The following is a 21,185-nucleotide window of genomic DNA, read 5'->3' on the forward strand; positions in this document are numbered from 1 at the left end:
CACGCCCTGATCTGTTTCACCTGTCCTTGTGATTGTCTCCACCCCCTCCAGGTGTCACTTATTTTCCCCAGTGTATTTATCCCTGTGTTTCCTGTCTCTCTGTGCCAGTTCGTCTTGTATGTTTCAAAGTCAACCAGCGGTTTTCCCGTTCTCCTGCTTTTTGCATTCTCCTTTTTCTAGTCCTCCCGGGTTTTGACCCTTGCTTGTTTCTGGACTTTGAACCCGCCTGCCTGACCATTCTGCCTGCCTTGACCACGAGCCTGTCTGCCACTCTGTACCTCCTGGACTCTGATCTGGTTTTGACCTTTTTGCCTGTCCACGTCCATTCTCTTGTCTACCGCTTTAGATTAATAAACATTGTAAGACTCCAACCATCTGCCACCTGTGTCTGCATTTGTGTCTCGCCTTGTGCCTTGATAGCGGCTACGAAATACATTGCCATTCTTTGGAAGGTTGTTTATCCTCCCACAATGGATGGAAGAAATGTCAAGTTATGTATCACTAGACTTGATTTATTACAAGATTAAGGGTACACTGCAACTTTCATAAGGTCTGGATGCCTTATATGGAATACTGTACGACAAAAGGAGTCTGTATTGAAAACATGCCCACGTCAGGGGAGATACCTATTAAAGCAATCCCTATCTGCTCAGTCCTGGCCCTGGGGGTCTGCCGTCCTGTTGGTTGTCACTCTGGCCTTGGCAAACACACCTGAAACCAATAATGAATGTTTCACTAAGATCCTAAAGGTGAGTGGGGTGTGTTGGGTTGGGGCGCTGCAGGGCCGTGGACCCCTAGGGGCAGGACGGGTTGACCCAGCAATATTGTGTTCAAGTAAAAAGAGGTCAACAGTACTATTATGCCTATGATATGAATTATATGGAGGGTCTGCTGTTTCTGTGTGTTAATGTGTTGTGTGTTAATGTGTTAACACACCAAAATTTGTGTTAACACATGGCAGAAATTTGATACAGAGGATGTCTTAAGACATTCAAAAGTCTTTGTACTTTATTTGAAAGAGTTGTTCATTTGTTAGGCTATTGTTTAAAGGTGCAACACAATATTGACTGTTGAATTACTTTTGATCTAGTTCAGGCTTATCAATCACTTAAACATATTTAATACCTAGCTTGATAACTGTGGGCATTTTTGCTTACTTTGTTGTTCTAAATAGAGACCGCTAGAAGGGCCATGGGTCATATTAGATTGTGTAGAACGCTTTAGATGCCCCCAAAGAAGGGAGGACCCCCCAGACCCCTGCCAAGTTATGCCCCCCTCTTCTAAAACCAAAGTTGCACCCCTGTGTATTTAATTTGTATTTCAGAGCTGTAGTCTAACTTTCCAATAAATGCTGAAATGATATTAGGATAGCTATGAGGCTCGTATGTGGAAAATAATTATATTTTGAGACCAAAGTAATGGTGGATTGATGAGAAATATATGAAATGGTTTCTGAGGGAAATGCCCTGGTACTGACATTTTCAGTGTCTTCAAGAATTGTAAAGATTAATTTAAAGATATTCTCCAGGTTGGCTGGTTGGGAAGTGCTTGTACTGTATAAAAGAACAGGTGGGAACCATACTGTAGGTGTAAAGAGCAATTAAATGTATCTTGCAGTAATATAACACTAAGTTAAGTCCAGCCATCACCTATTTCAATGACAGAACAACAGATTTGGCACTTATGTGAGCATTTTTTTTTGTTCTTGTGGTGCATTAGAACATTTTGGCAGCATTGTTAAATGACTCTTTCATTATAGTGGTCTTGCTTTTGACACTTAAATAGATTTGCTCAGAAACGACTGCTCCTGGTCACCGTCATTACTTCCTGCAGGGCTTTGACATGCTAACTGTACCAAAAATGGAGGGACACTCAGTCAATGACATTGAACAAAGGACAAGTCTTCAGTTCCTATTGATTTTCGCCACAAAGTGCTTCTTGGCAACAATGCTTTGGCACAATTATTTCCCATTGAAGAAATAATTGAAGATGTGAAATTGAAGTCTTCCACCAGAAAAATAAAACCTAATGCTGGCGTAGACATAGACCTTGACCTTTTCTCAATTGGATTTCCTTAACTCCTGCGTCCTCTCGGATTCTTTTGAAAAAGGTCAAAGGTTATTGAAGATTGGCGGCGAGGAAAAGGAACGTGGACGAAAATGTGTTTGTATGAAATCAAATTTAATATTATCAGGAATCAAGGTAAGACCCAAGTGCAGACTGTGTGAAGTAACAATGTTTATTGTAACAGGGGCAGGCAAACGACAGGTCAAGGCAGGCAGGGGTCGATAATCCAGAGTAGAGGCCAAGGTACAGGACGGCAGGCAGGCTCATGGTCAGGCGGGTGGGTACAGGGTCAGGACAGGCAAGGGTCAAAAACCAGGAGGACGAGAGCGCGAGACTGGGGAACCAGGCGCTGAGAAAAACCGCTGGTTGACTTGAACAAACAAGACGAACTGGCACAGGCAGACAGAAAACACAGGTATAAATACCCAGAGGATAAGTGGGGAAGATGGGCGACACCTGGAGGGTGTGGAGACAAGCACAAGGACAGGTGAAACAGATCAGGGCATGACAATTATATTGACAAGATAGTCGAGCGACCGCTCTAACAATGGGAATACATGTTCTCAAAGGTGGAAGGCAGGCAGGTGAGAGGAGGCGAGATGGGACCATTCTAGCCAATGAGAGGGCAGATCTGTGTGTGAACAACAGGAACACATTTTATTCAGAGCTAATCTGCCCTGAGTTCCCTGCAAATGTGAATTTCATTTATTTTGATTTATTCTATGCTATCCTTCCAATTTGAATGGCAGCTGAGCTCTGTGGATGAAATCATCATATTTTACATATCATTGTGTTTTTTTCTCCTGCTTCTGGGTTTTTGCAGCACGGGCGCACACACAGCCATCTATAGAACACAATATTGCTGTGCTGCGATCGCGTGGCCATGAAGAGATAACTGAACTGTGCTTTGAGTGATCGTTATTCTAGTTCCAAACTAACATGCTATAAATCAAATTGACAAACCGTCAAAAATGTTGATCATACCACAAATGATTTTCATTTTTAGCTTTTTATTTATCGCACAACATAAAACAATATTGTGGGTTGTACCACATACACTATGTATTCACATAATACACCATACAGCTACAAAGAGAGACTGAACAAAAACAAAACAACTTTTTTACATACTGCATACTTGACATGAAAAAATAGAACCAAGAACAATCTTTGAACTGAAAAAGGAATGTAGCTGCCAGTTGTGGTGTTGTGTTTGTTTTCTGTTTATTTGGGGCAGGATTTAAGCTTGAGCCCAGCTTGAGAACTGAGTGCGGGGTATAAATGGTGACAATATTTGTGAATGTGTTTATGAGAAAGAGAAAGGGGGACAGAGAGGGGGGGAGGAAGAGAGAGGGGGGGAGAAGGGAGAAGGAGAAAAGGAAAGAGAGGGACTGATTATTATAGAATTATTTTCAAAGTTGCTGAAATGACATGAGTCCACCTATATCAGCGCATTCGTAACAACCTAAGTGTTCCAATACTTATATTTTGATCAAATTAGCCTCACGTAGCCAATTAGCAATTACATTTTTTGTTGACCAAATTTGATTCTCTCTCATTCACCTCCAAACAAAAATTCCTCACTTCGTGGTCATATTTTCGTGTACAGATTTTGGGCTGCGTAAACCCTCTCACTTTGCCTCTTCCTCTCTGCTGAAATGAGACTCTCCTATTCCTCTTGCGTGTCATCAGGCAAATTACGTTTACAGTTGTGTATGCCAAAATAAATGTGTAAATTGATTTTTTAAAATTAAGCTAATTAAATGTTGTGCAAGACATTTTATAGATTAAACGAGACGCATCTTCTTCTTCTTATTCTTCGGTCATGCTTTAACCTCAGACCCCCAAGGAATCCTTGCAGGAAAGCCATCATCCCATTATGAGAGAAAATAACGTTATTGCATCAAAGTACACCCTGCAACTGATTGGCGACTCATTTGATTTGGGTGATGAGGTTGAACGATGTTGGATTGGATGTTGCAGGATGTTTGATTCAGTCCAACATATGTTATTTGTTGACCTGGTCATTGGTTATTTGATTGGGACAGTGTACAGTTGGGTAATGGAGGGCGAGACAGAAATGACAAAGTACTGGGTCATGTCCAGAAGTCGTGATAGAGGCAAGGCACGATGAGGTGCAAAATACATTTTATTCAGAGCTAATCTGTCCTGAGTGCCCTCCAAATGGGAATGTGTCTATTTGTTTGATTTATTCTATGCTAAACTTCCAATTTGAATGGCAGCTGATCTCGGTGAATGAAATCATCATTTTTTGCATATCATCGTGCTTTTCCTCCTGCTGCTGGGCTCTTACTGCAAGGGCGCACATGCGCAGACAGACAGGCAGACAGACAGACAGACAGACAGACAGACAGACAGACAGACAGACAGACAGACAGACGGAGTGAGAGACAGACACAGATAGATAGAACATAATATTGCTGTGCTGCCATCACGTGGACATGAAGAGGTAACTGAACTGTGCTTTGAGTGATCGTTATTCTAGTTCCAAACTAACGTGCTATAAGTAAAATTGACAAGAAAAATGTAAAAAATGTTGATCATACCACAAATGATTTTCATTTTTAGCTTTTTATTTATCGCGCAACATAAAACAATATTGTGGGTTGTACCACATACACTATGTATTCACATAATACACCATACAGCTACAAAGAGAGACTGAACAAAAACAAAACAACTTTTTTACATACTGCATACTTGACATGAAAAAATAGAACCAAGAACAATCTTTGAACTGAAAAAGGAATGTAGCTGCCAGTTGTGGTGTTGTGTTTGTTTTCTGTTTATTTGGGGCAGGATTTAAGCTTGAGCCCAGCTTGAGAACTGAGTGCGGGGTATAAATGGTGACAATATTTGTCTGTGTTTGTGAGAAATAGAAAAGGGGACAGAGAGGGGGGGAGGAAGAGAGAGGGGGGGAGAAGGGAGAAGGAGAAAAGGATAGAGAGAGAGATGGAAAGTATGTGAGATGTGTAAGCAGTTAGTGAGTGTATAAGTACGTAAGAAAATAAGTGCATGAGGGAGAAAAATAGCGTGGGAGTACACAATTGTTCCAATATTGTTCCAATATTTTAACATTCTCCCCTCACCATTAAAATGTACAACATACCCAAAACAGTAATGTTTAATAGAATAGCTTCCGCACATACACTGCAACAAGTTTTCAATTAAGATAACAGTCTGTTCACTTCAATATAATATGATCATTCAATCCCCATAGCAGTTAAAAGTACCTTATGGGGACAAGGATTAATAAAAGTGTATGTATGAAATGTGTGAGTGCTTCAATTCAACAGTTGTCTTTTTTTTTTTTTGTTCACTGCCTTGAACATGAATGGGAAATTCCCATAAGATCAGCACCGGAGCAGTTCCCCATCCACTGAAACGGACATATTTAAAATAATAGTTCCTCTCATCATTCTAAGAGCTCTAAAAAATATCAGTGATATACCCCCCCTCCCCCCCCCAACACACACACACTATTCCACGGGGGAGGGGGGGGGCACCATAGCACCAGCCTCCTTTGAGCATTTTTCTGTTATTTCCATCACGTCTTGAATAGAAATGTACAAAATTCATCTGAAGAATATAATGATCAGCACCCCTTATTACATACAGGTCATACATATGAATGAATCATTATAACTGTGTGTGAATCATGCATTGTCGTTATTAAAGGGGGACTTTGTTCTAACAGTGAGAATAGAATACAATTGAAACAGGATCATGAGTAGTTTGAGACAAAGGAACAGGCATATTTCCCCATTTCCCCCCCCCAGTCCCTAAGTTAGTCAAAGTCCTGTTGGTCATGTCTGTGACAATCTATGACAATGAACAAAAGACAATATTACAAACTATACTACCAGGTATTATCTGGTGTCTTCCAGTAATGCACTGTACCTTCAGTCTGGTACTACAAGTGTTAAGTTGTCATGGTTTTTCATTACGGTTACATCCTTTACTACTGTTATAATCACTATCATTGATAATAATAACCAACAACCACATTTAAAAAATGAGTTACGGTGGGGGCAACCTCTCACCTCATAGTCTAATACAACGAACCAGATAGATTGCTGGGGCGACACCTCACTAGAGTTCTCTCACACATTTCTGATGAGTTTGATTCTGCACCTGTTTGAATCTCGTGTAAAAAAAATAAAGAAAGAAAAAAACATATTTTGAGCTCTATTCAATCCGTATTGTTGAAGCGTTACAGATTTCGTGATAGAAATGTAGTCATTTCCGATTTGAGCCGACACGTGATGCATTTAGCGTGAGTGCCGTCTCTTCCAACACCGAACCGTTGCGTTTAAATTTCAATTGGGCTTTACCACTGAATTTCTGCGATACGGATTGATTACAGAGCCCTTCGTTTAGCATTGGTTCTCAGAATGGATAGCTAGATATCATAGTCAGGTTTATAAGCAGCCTGATTACTGATTAGGTCTATCTCTTCTCACGAAGGGGGACTGGTTGGTTGCTGTCAGAGGTATCGTGTAGTACAGTACTAATGAAATCCAGACAGCAGGATTGAGTATACATCTACAGACACAACAACACATTGGAAATCACTGTGTTGCTTTCTGCTGCTGAAGGCTGTCTGACAAACTGACTGGACTTAAAAGCCTGGAATTAGTCATTATCCCTAACCAGTTAAATAATCTTACCTAAATATTTTAAATATTAACATTTTTTTTATCTCTCCCCCCCCAAAAAAAACAAACCAAAAAAACGAAGCTTCAAGTTGTCAATAATCTGTTATTTTTTCAAGATTAAAAGTGCTTTTATAAAATCTTTTCTTCTGTATGTACAATTTGTATTACCTATAAAAAAAAAAGAAAAACAATCATCATTATCATGTAATAAATAAGAATAAAAAAGTGGATTAAAATGAGTTTAGATAAGAGAGCACACAGGGAAGTTGTGGACTAATGTTTATCTCGTTTCTCTGTCCTCTGTGGTGCCTGTGTGTATGTGTGTGTGTGTGTGTTTCTAGCTTTTTGCAACCATGACCAGTGTCTCTGCAACGTTGAGGTATAGAGAGCTCTATATCGACAACTTCATAAGCACCAGGGTTTTTCATCTCAGAAGTGAGCACCAAGCAGACTCTGGTTCTTGCACTTACTTACACACACGCACTTACACGCACGCACACGCACACACACACACACTTACACGCACGCACACGCACACGCACACACACACACGCACTTACACGCACGCACACACACACTTACACGCACGCACACGCACACACGCACACACACACACACACACACAAGAGCTCAGAGCTGGATACAACATGCAGCGCTGCACTGAGTGAGGCCTCTAACAGGCTGAGGAGGATCTTAGTGCAATGTGGAAAAAAGATTCACAACCTCTTATAGCCCAGTCCACTGTGGTGCACATTAGATAGAGTCAGCTGGGGTTCAACCCACTGACTGCAACACTTGATGACTTAGGGCCAAATGCAGAGGCAGCCAGGATTGGTGAATACGTTTTTACTGGCTCTGTTGTGACAATGTATGCATAGAGACAAACCTAGCTCTGCTTCAAGACAACAAACAGCACCATGCAGAAGCAGGGCTGACTGACTGAGCCCTTTGTGTGTCGACATGTGTAGAGAAAGCACCAGTGTGTGTTTAGGAGTGCATTTCTGTCCACACACTATTCCCATCAATGTCTCCGGTTTCAGTGTAAAGGCCTTGCGTGGCCCGTGCTGCCTGCGGTCATTGGAAGGACTGGACTTTAGCGGCCATGCTTCGGTGGTTTAAAGCAGTAAGGCATTGCTCTGTGCTGGCCGGATGACAAGAGCTTTGTGTGCGTGCGTGTGTCTGTGTGTATCAGTGCACCATTTTACAGGGGCTTACAGGGGAGTCATAGAACTGGAGGGATAGATCTCTCAACCAACACCTGAAGGATGATGAGGACTTCTACTGCCTGTTGTTCTACTCACTCTACGTCTATGCCATAAAAGCACCCTTCCTTATATTCAGCATCTAGTGCCATTAAGAGTAGAGAAATGGAGTGACTGACATCCTCCCTGTGGAAAGGAGGAAGATCAACATGAAGCACCAATAGAGTGAGGTGGATTGGTAGGGTGAGAGTAACAATGAGGAGAGAAGAACCCTTCTCTTCACCGCAAGGCAGACAAGACGGGAGTTTAAAAAAGGCATGAGTTTGGGGACGTTGCTCAAAACCAGATGGTTCAGAGAAGTTTCTGTGGGTGGTGGCGTTTCTCTTCACTCTTTTGGTAATGATTAGTGATTCAAATGTTTAGAATTCTGTGCTGGAAAGACTGTCTTGAGGAGCCTTGCAGTGCTGAGAAAGGCCATTCTCCAAGTACAGTCACAAGAATGTCAAAGGCCAAAGGAAAAACAACAAAGAAATGGGCAGATTTCCAGAAATATGGGAAAAAATAAAGATCGACTGAGACAAAACCAAAACCAATCACATCATTAATAACAACATTAATGACAAAACAACCATATCAACAAAAAAATTTAAAATCAACTCAGCATCATAAAAATAACAATACCTGTAATAACAACATTGATAGTAACAATAGCAATCATAATAATATTGATAATAATAGTAATAATTAGGAGGATCATTAAAATTCTATGAAGAAGGAGAAGCGATGGAGTCCCCCCGCGGAGGAAAGAGGACGAGCACCACAGGCAGTGTGTCTGTATGGCCCAGGGTCTGGTCCAAACTGCTGCCTGACATGAGGTAAAAAAAACAAACAAAACAAAAAGAGGAGTTAAACCAGTAGTCCCCCTCTTTCCAGCCCAGAGGAAACAGAGCAAGAAGAGAAGGAAGGGCTGAGACACTCCTCCCTGGCCTGCTCAGCCCTCTCTCCCTCCACCAGTCTGTGTCTGTGTGTCCATCCATCCTCACACAAAGTGGCTGTAGGGCCCGGTGAGGGTGGTAAAGGCGTAGGGGGATACAGTGATGGTAGAGGTGGTGTGTCGCGTGGGGGCCAGCCGTGTCACCGGCCCCTCTCTCTTGTCCGTGGTCTGGCCAGGCCCCGGGCTGGCCCCTGCTGCCGTGGCCCCCAATTTGCGTTTCTTCCCAGGTTTGATGTCGTCGTAGGGCAGCCCCAGTAGTGCTGCCTCCTGCTGCCTCTCTCTAGCCCGCTCCGCCAGCATCTTCATCTTGGCCTCCCAGATCCACTGGCCGTGGCACGGCTGGTTCATGTTCTTGTGCTGGTAGAACACTAGGGAGATGCGGGTGGGGTGAGAGCGGTCGGGCCTCTTGAGCGGTGTGGTGGCGTGCAGCTCGCGCCGGGCGCACTCAATCAGGATGGACCCGTGGGCGGGCGCCACCGCCACCCCTCCGATGCTGGGGTCCAAGAAGTTATGCTCGCTGTCCGACCACCGCTCTTCCTCCTCGAGGTTGTGAGGAGTCTCAGCCTGGGACTGTCCATCCGACTGTTGTAGGGCATCGGGGAACAAGCGTCCCTCTGGGGCTGGGGACGGTGTACCTGCCATAGAGCCTCCGGAAGACTTCCAGGCCTTCTCCTGGAGCCCCAAGGGGGTCGAGCCCCAACTCTCGCCCGCCTTGGACCACATCTTGTCGGGGAAGCCTCCGGCGGGACTGGGGCTGTAACCAGCAGGAACCATGCCCATGGGCCAAGCCTTAGGCTGAGGGCTGGAATCAGGGCTGTCCCAGTGGCGGGGGGTGCCGGGGTGTGAGGAGGGAAAGGGGGACGGGGGTATCTTTATGGAGGGGGACAGGGAGGGAGCAGGGGAGGCCGTGGGGGTGTTTGGGCCATGGTAAGAGTTCCATTGCTGGGAGTATGGGGAGGGCTGTTGTGGGGGATGCTGATGCTGCTCTTGGGGGTATGGGGACTGGAAAGTCTGGTGAGGTCCCTGCTGGTGGAACTGCTGCTTGTCTGAAGTGAAGGGAGCCTCCGGGGGGCCTGGTGGTTGGAGGTTGCCTTCCCAACTGCTGGGCACCCTAATGCCGTTGGGCTTGTGCCCATGCCAGGGCCCTCCAGCAGCGCCAGGCTGTGGGGTGGTGCTGGGTGTGCTGGGACAGCTCTGGGCATTGACCCCCTTATAAACTGGCATATCTATGGGCTCCTGCTTGATGACGGGGGTCCCTCTGTGGGAGGGCTCTGAGGACACTGAGGAGGGACGTGATTGGTTGTAGTCAGTCTGGTGAGGGTGTGGGTAAGCGCTGCGTTGGTGTTGGTTGGCTGGGTCTCCGTGCTGCTGCTCCAGGTGTCCTGGGCTGGAGTAGGAGTGAGCTAGCCTGGCCTGGAGGCTCTGAACGTCTGGCTTCTTGTCCACAGGACTGGGGGAAAACTTGTGCCCCATGTGGTGCCAGGAGCCGTTGCAGCCCTCGTAAGTGAGCTCATGTGGGAAAAGTGTGCTAGGGTTGGGGGGGTAGTTGTAGTAGCCATAGGGCAGTGCTGCCGGTAGATTAGGGCGGTAGCCATTGACTGGGCCTGGTGGAGGTGGAAGTGCAGGGGGCTGGCCATTGGAAGAGAGGCCTCCCCGTGCGTAGTAGCCAGGGTGGGAGGGGTAGACGTGGTAGGGGTCAGCGGTTTGGGCAGGGTAGCCCTCCAGCTGACCATGGAAGGGCTGGAAGCGCTGGTCCACTGGCTCCTTCTTTATGGTGGGCTTCACCTCCTGCTTAGGGATGGCTGTGGAGGAGGGAAGATAGAGGGGTGATAAGACGGGTAAGATCAAGCGGTTTTAATGGTTCACTTAGTTGGACTTTTGGGATTGATGGGTTTGATTCCTGCATGGGCTGCATACTGTAAGCTGACTAGCTATAGGCGTTAACTCTAGGTCAGTTTGGATTAAAGCATCTACTCTCGGGCTCCCCAACTGGTAGACCATATGTTCCGGCCCCCTGACCGTCCGTTCTAGAAAAATTATCCGTGATCTGCTCTATGACCACACTATTATCATCATACTGTAAAGCTGGTTGGAGTTTTGCTCACAATACTAGAGTGATGGGTTTTTTGTTATGATAAACCTCACAGCACTCATAAAGCCACTCTCCTACATGTTTATAGCAGAGTTCAGAGGTCATCTCACCTTTATTGCCATTCTGTCTGACAGGGGAGCCAGAGTGCCGGACCTCCATCTTGATCCCGGGTTTCTCCGGCGTCTCTGTGGGCGTTGGCGGCTGCTGCTTGCCCTTCTTCTTCTCAGAGGCACGGTTCTTAGCGTCCAGGCGGCGCTGACGGCAGGACTTGGCGCGCTCGGGCAGCTTGCGGACCTCGCGGCGGAAGTTGTTGAGCACCTGAATGGCGCCTGTACGCATCTTTTGACGCTGGCCCTCCTCGCTGCCGAACTCGTCTGTGAGGTCGGCCTTGTAGAGGGGAAGTACATGGAGCTGCTCGTCCTCTGGGATCTCCCCCACCTTACGGTTGTCCTCTTTAGTCAGAGTGCACACCTGGGGGTGAACAGAGGGGTGTTAGCGTAGTGAGAGAGACAGGGTAGCTGCTGTGTGTCGTACAGTTGTCCTGCACAACTTTCAAGTTTTATGTACGGTGATACACTGGCCAACGAAACGCTTACTTGCAGGTTCCTTCTCGACAATGCAACAATAAGAAATAATAAAAGATAACAATATGAACATAAAATAAATGGCTCAGTAGAATAAAATAAACATTTTAGCATAAGTATAATACAGGAAGTCACAATTTATAGTCCAATATTTACACATGCTTTGTGGAAGGGGGGATTGGGGGGCAAGTGCACCTGGACCGTACAGGGGGGGTGGTAGGAGTGGAGGAAGGGTTAGGGTGGGACACTCACTGTCTGTTCTATCCTCATGTAGACCAGACACAGCCTCTATACCCCCCACCATATGCCCCTACACACCCACACACAGTGGAGCATCCATACAATGTCCACACAAAGAGAGGGAAAGAGCGAGAAAGGAGATTGACGAGAGAGTGACGGAGAGAGCGACAAAAAGAGAGAAGGAGACAGAGGTAGAGGTAGGGCTGTGTGTCGTACCACAGTGCAGCCGTTGTAGAGGTTGTGCTGGTCCTTGTGGGCATGGGCACAGAAGTCCATGCAGGCGGTGACGCCGGAGAACGGCCGGCCTTCCTTCAGACCCAACCTGCAGTCTGTGGCTTTCGTCTCATTCTGACACTGAGGGACAGGAGAGGGGACACAAGTTGGGTTAGCGTGGTTTTACTCAACAGACCAAATCTAACACTCATAGCAGCCGTGACTTTTTATTGTGCACTTTTTGGAGGGAAGTCTACAAAGTACTTCTCCAGCAGAGTGTAAAATCACTGAGAGACACAGGGAAGAGGATGGCATGTCCAGGAGCAACCTGTTACTGTACACAACCTATCTAACACATAGCATCCTTCAGCTTGTTTTGTTTACTTTCAGAGGAACCGTCTACTATTTAGAGTTCTGGTGCTGTTCTCAGTTAGGTGTACACTCTTAGAAAAAAGGGTTCGTCGGCTGTCCCCATAGGAGAACCGTTTTGGGTTCCATGTAGAAGCCTCTGTGGGAAGGGTCCTACAATGAACCCGAACGGGTTCTACATGGAACCCAAAAAGGGTTCTTCAAAGGGTTCTCCTATGGGGACAGCCGACGAAACCTTTTAGGCTCGAGAAGGCACCTTTTTTTCCTAAGAGTGTAAGTGCAGGTAGGTGATGGTGGGTGAAAAGGCAGATGTTACCTGGTTACTGTAGGCCTGTGGGGCCAGCTGCTTGTACAGGGGAGCCACCTCAGTGGCCAGATCCTGGAAGTTATCCCTGAGTTGATCCTCCTAACAAACACACAAAGACAGATACCCTGGTAGCTCAATCCCAGTGTTAGCTTAGTGTGGTGTGGTCAATAACAACAATTCTACACAGGTGGTATGTAGTAACTGGACATAAAAGCAAGGAAGGGAGGCCTCTCTTGTCTGGGGAGGCTGCACAACCTTTTTCAAGTCTCAGTCGTACAGATATGGTACTACACATAGTCCCTTACCTCTTGGGGGTGGTCTCCTGTTAGTCTGAACTTGCGGGGTGTTTTGCTGCGGGCATACTTGCAGCCGTTGAAGTACATGCTCCAGGAACAGCCGAAGGAGAAGGAAGCTCCACAGCTGTCGGGGTCCTTGCCTTGGCACGCGCACGTACGACTGCAGGCAGGCAGGGGGAGACAGAGAGCACCAACACGGTCGGCACCACTCACAATCCCGATCAGACACTCACAAGGTAATGTTCATCGTTCAGAAAGAGAACGCCTCAGTGCATAGAACGTCTATTGAAAATGATAATGAAGTAGTCTGCAGTCCATAAGTAGACTAACTTACTCATTTATTTTCACGCACAGACGTTTTGTCTGAAAGCCTCCCTCAGTGGGCCATCTAAACATCTTTGCACTGCAGAGTTTACTGCTAATTTAAGAAGAATGTAAGCATATTCAGCAGACTCATTCGTGGTTCTGTGAATGTTTCCTGTCACTCACTCGTCGTTGAGTCCACAGCGGCGGCTAGTGGGGTTGCCGAACTGTGTGAGGGTGGCGGAGAGCTCTCGATAGAGCTTGTCGCCTAGCGCCCGGGGCACGCCCTCCCACGCCATGATGAGGATGATGATGAAGGCGTTGGGACAGTGGTGACCCGTCCGGGGACGCACCAGACACAGCAACTTCTCTGTCTCACTGCCCCGACGAATCACCTGATAGGAGAGGGGGAAAGACAGAAAGGGGGGGGGGAGATGGCGAGAGAGAGAAAGGGAGAGGGAGAGAGAGCGTGTGCGAGAGAGAGAGAGAGAGAGAGAGCGAGCGAGAGAGCGAGAGAGAGAGAGAGAGAGAGAGGCTAAGATTGACACCTGTATTCTCCACTACTCTATCAATAGTGTCTGTTGAGAAGCCATGAAACCATTAGCAGGGTGTCAAAGAGAGTGACAGAGGTAGAGACCTCTAACTGGGAAGGAGAGGGATCAGGGAGACCCCCTGCTGGACCCCCTACTGGACCCCCTACTGGACCCTACTGCTTTACTGTCTGAGGGTGAGGCTGTGGTGTTTGTCTGCTACCATCTCCTCTGCTCTACTCCCCCTCACTTTCACTAATGTCTATTAGTATATAGATGTGAGAGAAAAAACACAGGTGTGAAGTTTCTGTTTGGTTTTACAATGTCTGGTGAAACGTTGTGTGTTGATAAGAAATTGTTTGTGGTTAACCTACACTAGTGTGTTGTGTCAGCCCAAGGGCCAGTCTGTTTGTGCTACCATGCCAACCCCCTGTCACTCATTGTCATGTTTGGCTTGGTAATGAGACCAATGGAGTTGGTTAGAGCACACACAGATCTGGGACCAGGTGTTGTGTAGGGTTAGGCTTTGTTTGTTCTGTGAGAGGTAGGTTCAGTGTTTTATGTACTCACCCACTTGGCGATGGGACATCCCTGAGAGCTCTTGCCTTCCCGGCCGGTGTAGACTACCTTTTCAATACGGATAGCATCTCCCTTCTCTCCATACCTGCACCGAGAGACAGACAGCACAGTGTGAGTGTATACTGTATGTCTTCCTGAACACAACAGTTCAACTGTATTGTATTCAGTATAAAACGTTCACATCGTGCCTTAAAACACCCGTTAGCTGTGGTATATTAAGTAAATATACCACACCTCCTCTGGTATTTTATTGGTTAGTAAGCAAGTAGCCCATGTGCTTCTGCATGACCATAAATGCAAATGTTTGAGAGTTGAAGGTGTCTTGTCAAACACAAAAACCACAAGCTGGCTGGCCAAGAGGAGTGTTCACAGGACGTCGTCGATATTCACAGAGGCGTGACAGTAGCAGCCAAAGTCCAACGTAATCTGACCAGAACATTGTTAGTCAGTGTGTCTGACGGAGAAAGAGAATGAAACTCGAACCCTTCAGGGCCGTCCACACCAAGTGCGATAACGATAACGGTAATTATAACCATGTCCTTTTTTGTTTTTATCGTTCTAATTCAAGTGAACAGGGGCATTCGCGCTTCAATGATAACCACAAATAGAGCGGCGAGCGCTAACGAGAGCTACAGTTTGTCCCCGTCCCTCAGATGATAAAACGTTGACAACCAATAAAGAAACGTGTTCTGTTGAAGAGTTTGTTATTGGTTCTAGGTGTGCGAGGCTGCTTGGAACAGGAGAGAAGGCAAAGTGCACAGTAACGTTGCCTGAATAACTGGGCATGTGTGAGCATATTGGTGGCCACATTAATTACAGGACGACTTGGGAGAATGATCAACGTCAAACAGCGCATATCTGTACGAGAAGGCCATATTCTCCGATGGTATCTGTTAACGGAGATACAACCTGACAAAATACACACTATGACGAGCCTGCTACTGTGCCTTTCTGGACTTTGTAAACTGCAAAGAAAAGTCCCATTAGCCTACTGATCCAAATGGTTACATAATCAGGCCAAGGCTTTATGCAGTTATTTCGGCATGAATCATTCAAAACAGGACGTTTGAGCAGTTACTCAAATTAGCACATGCATCACTGCAGTTTACAGTCCTATAGAATAATTGTGTACTCACTTGATACAATAATACAGTCCTCATTGCACTGTGTTGTTGTATCCCAGGTAGAATAATGTTCTTGTTTAAAAATGTAGAAGTAATCAATAGTGGAGCTCTGTGTGCCAGAGGGGACTTGCAGAGCGCAGCCTGGAGGAATGCACAGATGTATTTATTTGTCTTGCACTTTGACAGGTAAATATGTATAGCCCTACTATTTCGATAATGAATGGCCTAATATTTAGCTTCTTACTTCGGCTACAGAACTCTAGCCTTTCTCTTCCAGCTGTTCCAGTGCGCAATAGGCTATATGGCTACGGACGCGAGCCTCTCCACTATTCCCCTTCTCGTGAAATCGCAGGAAAAGTTATAGGACATTTCTTTAGCACTTTTTTATACTAGGCCTAATATCCTTTTGTGGAGAGAAGCAGGCTTGCTCTTGCTAAAATGTAAAATAGGCCTAGGGTAAATGAACTGTCAGGGAAAGTTAAGGAGAGAGAGTACGTTGGTGTGATCACTTTGGCCGGTTATGATACTATGGTTGCACTGATGCATTGCAAATGGTTGCACAGGACATACAGAAAGATGAGCACAGTGGAAAAAAAGACCCAAGCGAATTGACAACCATAAAAAAATGGAAATCACTTGCAAACGACTTGAGCAACGAGGCAAGCAATGTCATGTAAAAGACGTGCAGGCTAAACAGCGTTTGTTGTAGAATTGCTACATTTATATATACAAGTTTCAATATTATTTTTCATTTAAGTATTAGTTTAAATAGTACCCGCAAAACACCAGTCTCAACGTAAACAGTGAAGAGGCGACTCCGGGTGCTGGCCTTCTAGGTAGAGTTACAAAGGAAAAGCCATATCTCAGACTGGCCAATAAAAAGAAAAGATTACGATGGGCAAAAGAACACAGACACTGGACAGAGGAACTCTGCCTAGATGGCCAGGATCCCGGAGTCGCCTCTTCACTGTTGACTGTTCACTGTTCACTGAGACTGGTGTTTTGCGGGTACTATTTAATGAAGCTGCCAGTTGTGGACTTGTGAGGCGTCTGTTTCTCAAACTAGACACTCTAATGTACTTGTCCTCTTGCTCAGTTGTGCACCGGGGCCTCCCACTCCTCTTTCTATTCTGGTTAGCCGAGTTTGCGCTGTTCTGTGAAGGGAGTAGTACACAGCGTTGTACAAGATTTTCAGTTTCTTGCCAATTTCTCGCAAGGAAAAGCCTTCATTTCTCAGAACAAGAATAGACTGACGAGTTTCAGAAGAAAGTTCTTTGTTTCTGGCCATTTTAAGCCTGTAATCAAACCCACAAATGCTGACGCTTTATTGCTTCTTTAATCAGAACATCAGTTTTCAGCTGTGCTAGTATAATTGCAAAAGGGTTTTCTAATGATCAATTGGCCTTTTAAAATGATAAACTTGGATTAGCTAACACAACGTGCCATTGGAACACAGGAGTGATGGCTGCTGATAATGGGCCTCTGTACGCCTATGTAGATATTCCATAAAAAATCTGCCGTTTCCAGCTACAATAGTCATTTACAACATTAACAAAGTCTACACTGTATTTCTGATCAAATTTATGTTATTTTAATGGACAAAAAATTTGCTTTTCTTTAAAAAACAAGGAAATTTCTATGTGACCCCAAACTTTTGAATTGTAATGTATATATATTTTTTGGGGGGGAGGACATCAAAGAATGTAAAAACTCCAGGAATTCAGCTCCAAGTGATTTTACTTTAAAAAAATCTGTTGCCAAGTATTCCCCTGCATAATAGAGACACGTGATCGTATACAAACGTAAGCAAGGTTTGAAATTATAATTATTATTTTTCTCCCCAATTTCGATCTTGTCTCATCGCTGCAACTCCCCAGCAGGCTCGGGAGGCGAAGGTTGAGTCATGTGTCCTCCAAAACATGACCCGGCTTCTTAACACCCACCCGCATAACCCGGAAGCCAGCCGCACCAATGTGTCGATGACATCCGAGGTCATTCTGCAGGTGCCAGGCTCGCCACTAGGAGTCGCTAGAGCGCGATGAACCAATTAAGGCCCCCCCCGGCCAAAACCCTCCCTCTAACCCTGACGACGCTGGGCCAATTGCGCGCCGCCCTATGGGACTCCCGATCACGGCCGGTTGTGACTCAGCCTGGGATCGAACCCAGGTCTATAGTGAAGCCTCTAGCACTGCGATGTAGTTCCTTAAACCACTGCGCCACTCGGGAGGCCCCGAAATGATTATGTTTTAATCATTACCTGTTTGAGCTTCTTGCGGTCAATTTGCAATCGACCAATTATTTATTTAAATACGTTTTGGCCCCCCGACCACCTGCTGAAGAAAACAATCATCCCGCGGCTGAATCTAGCTGATGATCGCTGGCCTACAGCCTGCACTAGGATGCTTTGATCAGTTGATTGACAGGTGTACTGCAGAACGATAAACTGTCCGCTGGTGAGGATGGTCGTCAACGTTTATAGTTACGTGTAATTCATCATTGTAGTTATCGTCATGTTGTAGATGGCCCTTACTCCAACCTTAAACCTAACCCTTACTCCAAACTTAAACCTAACCCTTACTCTAACCTTAAACCTAACCCTTACTCCAAACTTAAACCTAACCCTTACTCCAACCTTAAACCTAACCCTTACTCCAAACTTAAACCTAACCCTTACTCTAACCTTAAACCTAACCCTTACTCCAACCTTAAACCTAACCCTTACTCCAACCTTAAACCTAACCCTTACTCCAACCTTAAACCTAACCCTTACTCCAACCTTAAACCTAACCCTTACTCCAACCTTAAACCTAACCCTTACTCCAACCTTAAACCTAACCCTTACTCCAACCTTAAACCTAACCCTTACTCTAACCTTAAACCTAACCCTTACTCCAACCTTAAACCTAACCCTTACTCTAACCCTAAACCATAACCCTTACTCCAACCTTAAACCTAACCCTTACTCTAACCCTAAACCATAACCCTAGCAAGCGGTTGCATATCAACATGTGCAGTTGATCATTTGTGGATAGTATGACCTAATCTGTTGATCATCTATAGGGAACTATCCAAATAAAGTGTAACTGCATCAGTGTGCGTTGGCTTGGTATATGTGTATGTGCCTGGTTAGGTTCTGGCGCATGTGTCTCTTGCTGCACAATGTGTAGAGAGATGTGGTTGGGTAAGCTACCAGCATAACTCAGATGTTCCTTCTTCCCTGTGTATCATACCTGTCATGTTGATAACGTCACCTCTGACCGGGTCTATCGTGGTGGGACACGTGGCTTTGTCCTTAATGGGAACTCATTCACCAATCATCAGCCGGTCAAAGTGTGTTGGCTCGGCCTCCACAGGGGTGGGCCAATGGGGTCAGAGGTGGGTCAGGGGTCAGGAGGAGACTATGGAGGGCTTTAGTTCTTACGTCATCTCTCAAACAAAGAAGGCTCTCCCTCCTCTCCTCACCTATCCCCCCCTCCCCCCATCCCATCCATTCTGATGAGTCTCTGGTCTATAGAAACAGTCCTCTGTCAATATAATGGCATGTCACTCTCGGCCCCGGTCCCCTATACAACAATGTGTGGGACCCAACCTAAGCAGCCCCCCATGTTTAGTCAATGAAAACTCAGTTGAGATTTGCGTAAGTATTAGGATACATGGTAAATGTGATTGTTTCTATTCCCTAGTTTCACGTTACCATTCTCCCAAGAGGAATTCTGAAACTGAATCTATCCATTCCCTAATGCAAATGTACTCGGTTTGATTCTCATTCTGTCCCTCTCTCTATATATATATATATATACACACACACATACCTCTCTCTCTGTCTCCCTCCCTCCCTCTCTGTCTCCTCCACCCATCTCTCCCTGCCTCTCCTTTCTTTGTCTCTTCCCCTCATCTCCCCCTACCTCTCCTCTCTCTGTCTCCTCCACCCATCTCTCCATGCCTCTCCTTTCTTTGTCTCTTCCCCTCATCTCTCCCTACCTCTCCTCTCTCTGTCTCCTCCACCCATCTCTCCCTACCTCTCCTCTCTCTGTCTCTTCCTCTCATCTCTCCCTACTTCTCCTCTCTCTGTCTCTTCCTCTCATCTCTCCCTACCTCTCTCCTATCCTCTCTCTATGCCTAGCCCTCTTCTCTGTTTGGTCTGATCTGCTGATGCGGTTATTTCCTGTTCCTCCTATTGGATTCTGGGTCAGGGATTCCCTGGGGACAGGATCACAGGAGTGTTAAGGGGAGGGGAGAGGGAGAGTAGGAGGACAGAAGCACTGGGGAGAGAGAGCAAAATAGAGGGAGGCATGGAGAGAGAGAGGGAAGAAAACAGAGTGATGCTAGCTCACAGCTGTGAGAGAGTTTGATGCCAAGACTCTTGTTCATAGGCAGAGGAGAGGAGAGAAGGAATGGAGAGGGGGAGAAAGGGAGAGGGTGAAGGGGAGAGAAAGGGAGAGAGAGGGAGATGGGGAGCGAGAGGGAGAAGGAGAAGGGGAGAGAAAGGGAGCGAGCGAGAACGAGAGAGGGAGCGAGAAGGGGAGAGAGAGGGAGCGAGAGAAGGAGAGGGAGAAGGGGAGAGAAAGGAAGAGAGAGGGAGATGGGGAGAGAGGGGGAGAGAGAGGGAGAAGGAGAAGGGGAAAGAAAGGGAGGGGGTGGGAGAGAGAGGGAGAGAGAGAAGGGGAAAGGGAGACAGAGAAGGAGAAAGGGAGAGGAGAGAGGGAGAAGGGGCGAGACAGGGAGCGAGAGCGAGAGGCGGAGAGAGAGGAAGAGGGGATAGGAGAGAAGGAGGAAGAGGGAAAGGGAGAATGAGAGAGGGAGAGAGAGACTGTGAAGAGAGGACAGCTAGCTCTGCTCTAGGTGAATCAGGAGACTGCCATTGCGAGTTGCGTGGCTGTAATCTAGGGGGCTAAAAAAATCCCTGGACAAGCACACTAGCTACAACAGTATTTTGTAGTGTTTCCTCCACCCACCCATCAATTTCAGTCCATGCTCCATGCTCCCTGCCTTATCTAGAGGGAAATACTAGTATGCATCATACTCCTATGGTTTCTGAGTTATTTCAGTCTATGTCAGTCTCTTCTCTAACAGGTATCAAGTATGCTCCAGAAGTCTCACCTGGTCTCCATCAGGTCTCGTATGGAGGCCACAGTGGGCCCAGAGCCCAAGTGATTGTAGTACGGACCCTCATCCTTCTCTAGGATTTGCTCTGTAAGGAGAGAGAGAGAGAGAGAGTTACAGACAGAGTTCACAATGCAGTCCAAATTCAACCACCATTTTTACTTCCACACAATAGTATTTGGATGATTTGGATGAGTGCAGGACAGTTCTGTGACATTGCGAGTATCAGAAGCAGTAGTGCCCAATTATTCAGATCTAACAAGCCATGGAAACAACGAGGAACCATAGATTGGTGTGACTGAAGCCAGATGTAAAACCACACACACTTCCTGTATCCTGTGACTGACTATGACAGGGGAATAGTAGTGAGCTTCTGAATACAGGGAGAGTCTGGGTGGGGACACTACAGTAGAAACAAGGGTGTTTGAGAGAACGAATGAGTCAGTGTGTGTGTGTGTGTGTGTGTGTGTGTGTGTGTGTGTGTGTGTGTGTGTGTGTGTGTG

At 46.1% G+C, this 21,185-nt stretch overlaps 1 protein-coding gene across 4 annotated transcripts in view; it reads right to left on the reverse strand.

Moving 5' to 3' along the window:
- Window positions 1-4,640: 4,640 nt before the first annotated feature.
- tet3 (tet methylcytosine dioxygenase 3) overlaps window positions 4,641-21,185 on the reverse strand; it is a 64,773-nt gene continuing 48,228 nt past the window's right edge. For all 4 annotated transcript variants that reach the window (XM_014170938.2, XM_014170937.2, XM_014170939.2 and 1 more), the window contains 8 exons: window positions 20,680-20,770; window positions 14,447-14,540; window positions 13,533-13,741; window positions 13,053-13,203; window positions 12,757-12,846; window positions 12,075-12,212; window positions 11,145-11,505; window positions 4,641-10,744 (listed from right to left, as the gene is read on the reverse strand). In XM_014170938.2, the coding sequence (XP_014026413.1) occupies window positions 8,988-10,744; window positions 11,145-11,505; window positions 12,075-12,212; window positions 12,757-12,846; window positions 13,053-13,203; window positions 13,533-13,741; window positions 14,447-14,540; window positions 20,680-20,770 (2,891 nt within the window). In that variant the 3' untranslated portion in view covers window positions 4,641-8,987. The remainder of the gene's footprint in view (window positions 10,745-11,144; window positions 11,506-12,074; window positions 12,213-12,756; window positions 12,847-13,052; window positions 13,204-13,532; window positions 13,742-14,446; window positions 14,541-20,679; window positions 20,771-21,185) is intronic.

Source organism: Salmo salar, chromosome ssa24 (assembly GCF_905237065.1).
Source record: "Salmo salar chromosome ssa24, Ssal_v3.1, whole genome shotgun sequence".
Lineage (NCBI taxonomy): Eukaryota > Metazoa > Chordata > Actinopteri > Salmoniformes > Salmonidae > Salmo > Salmo salar.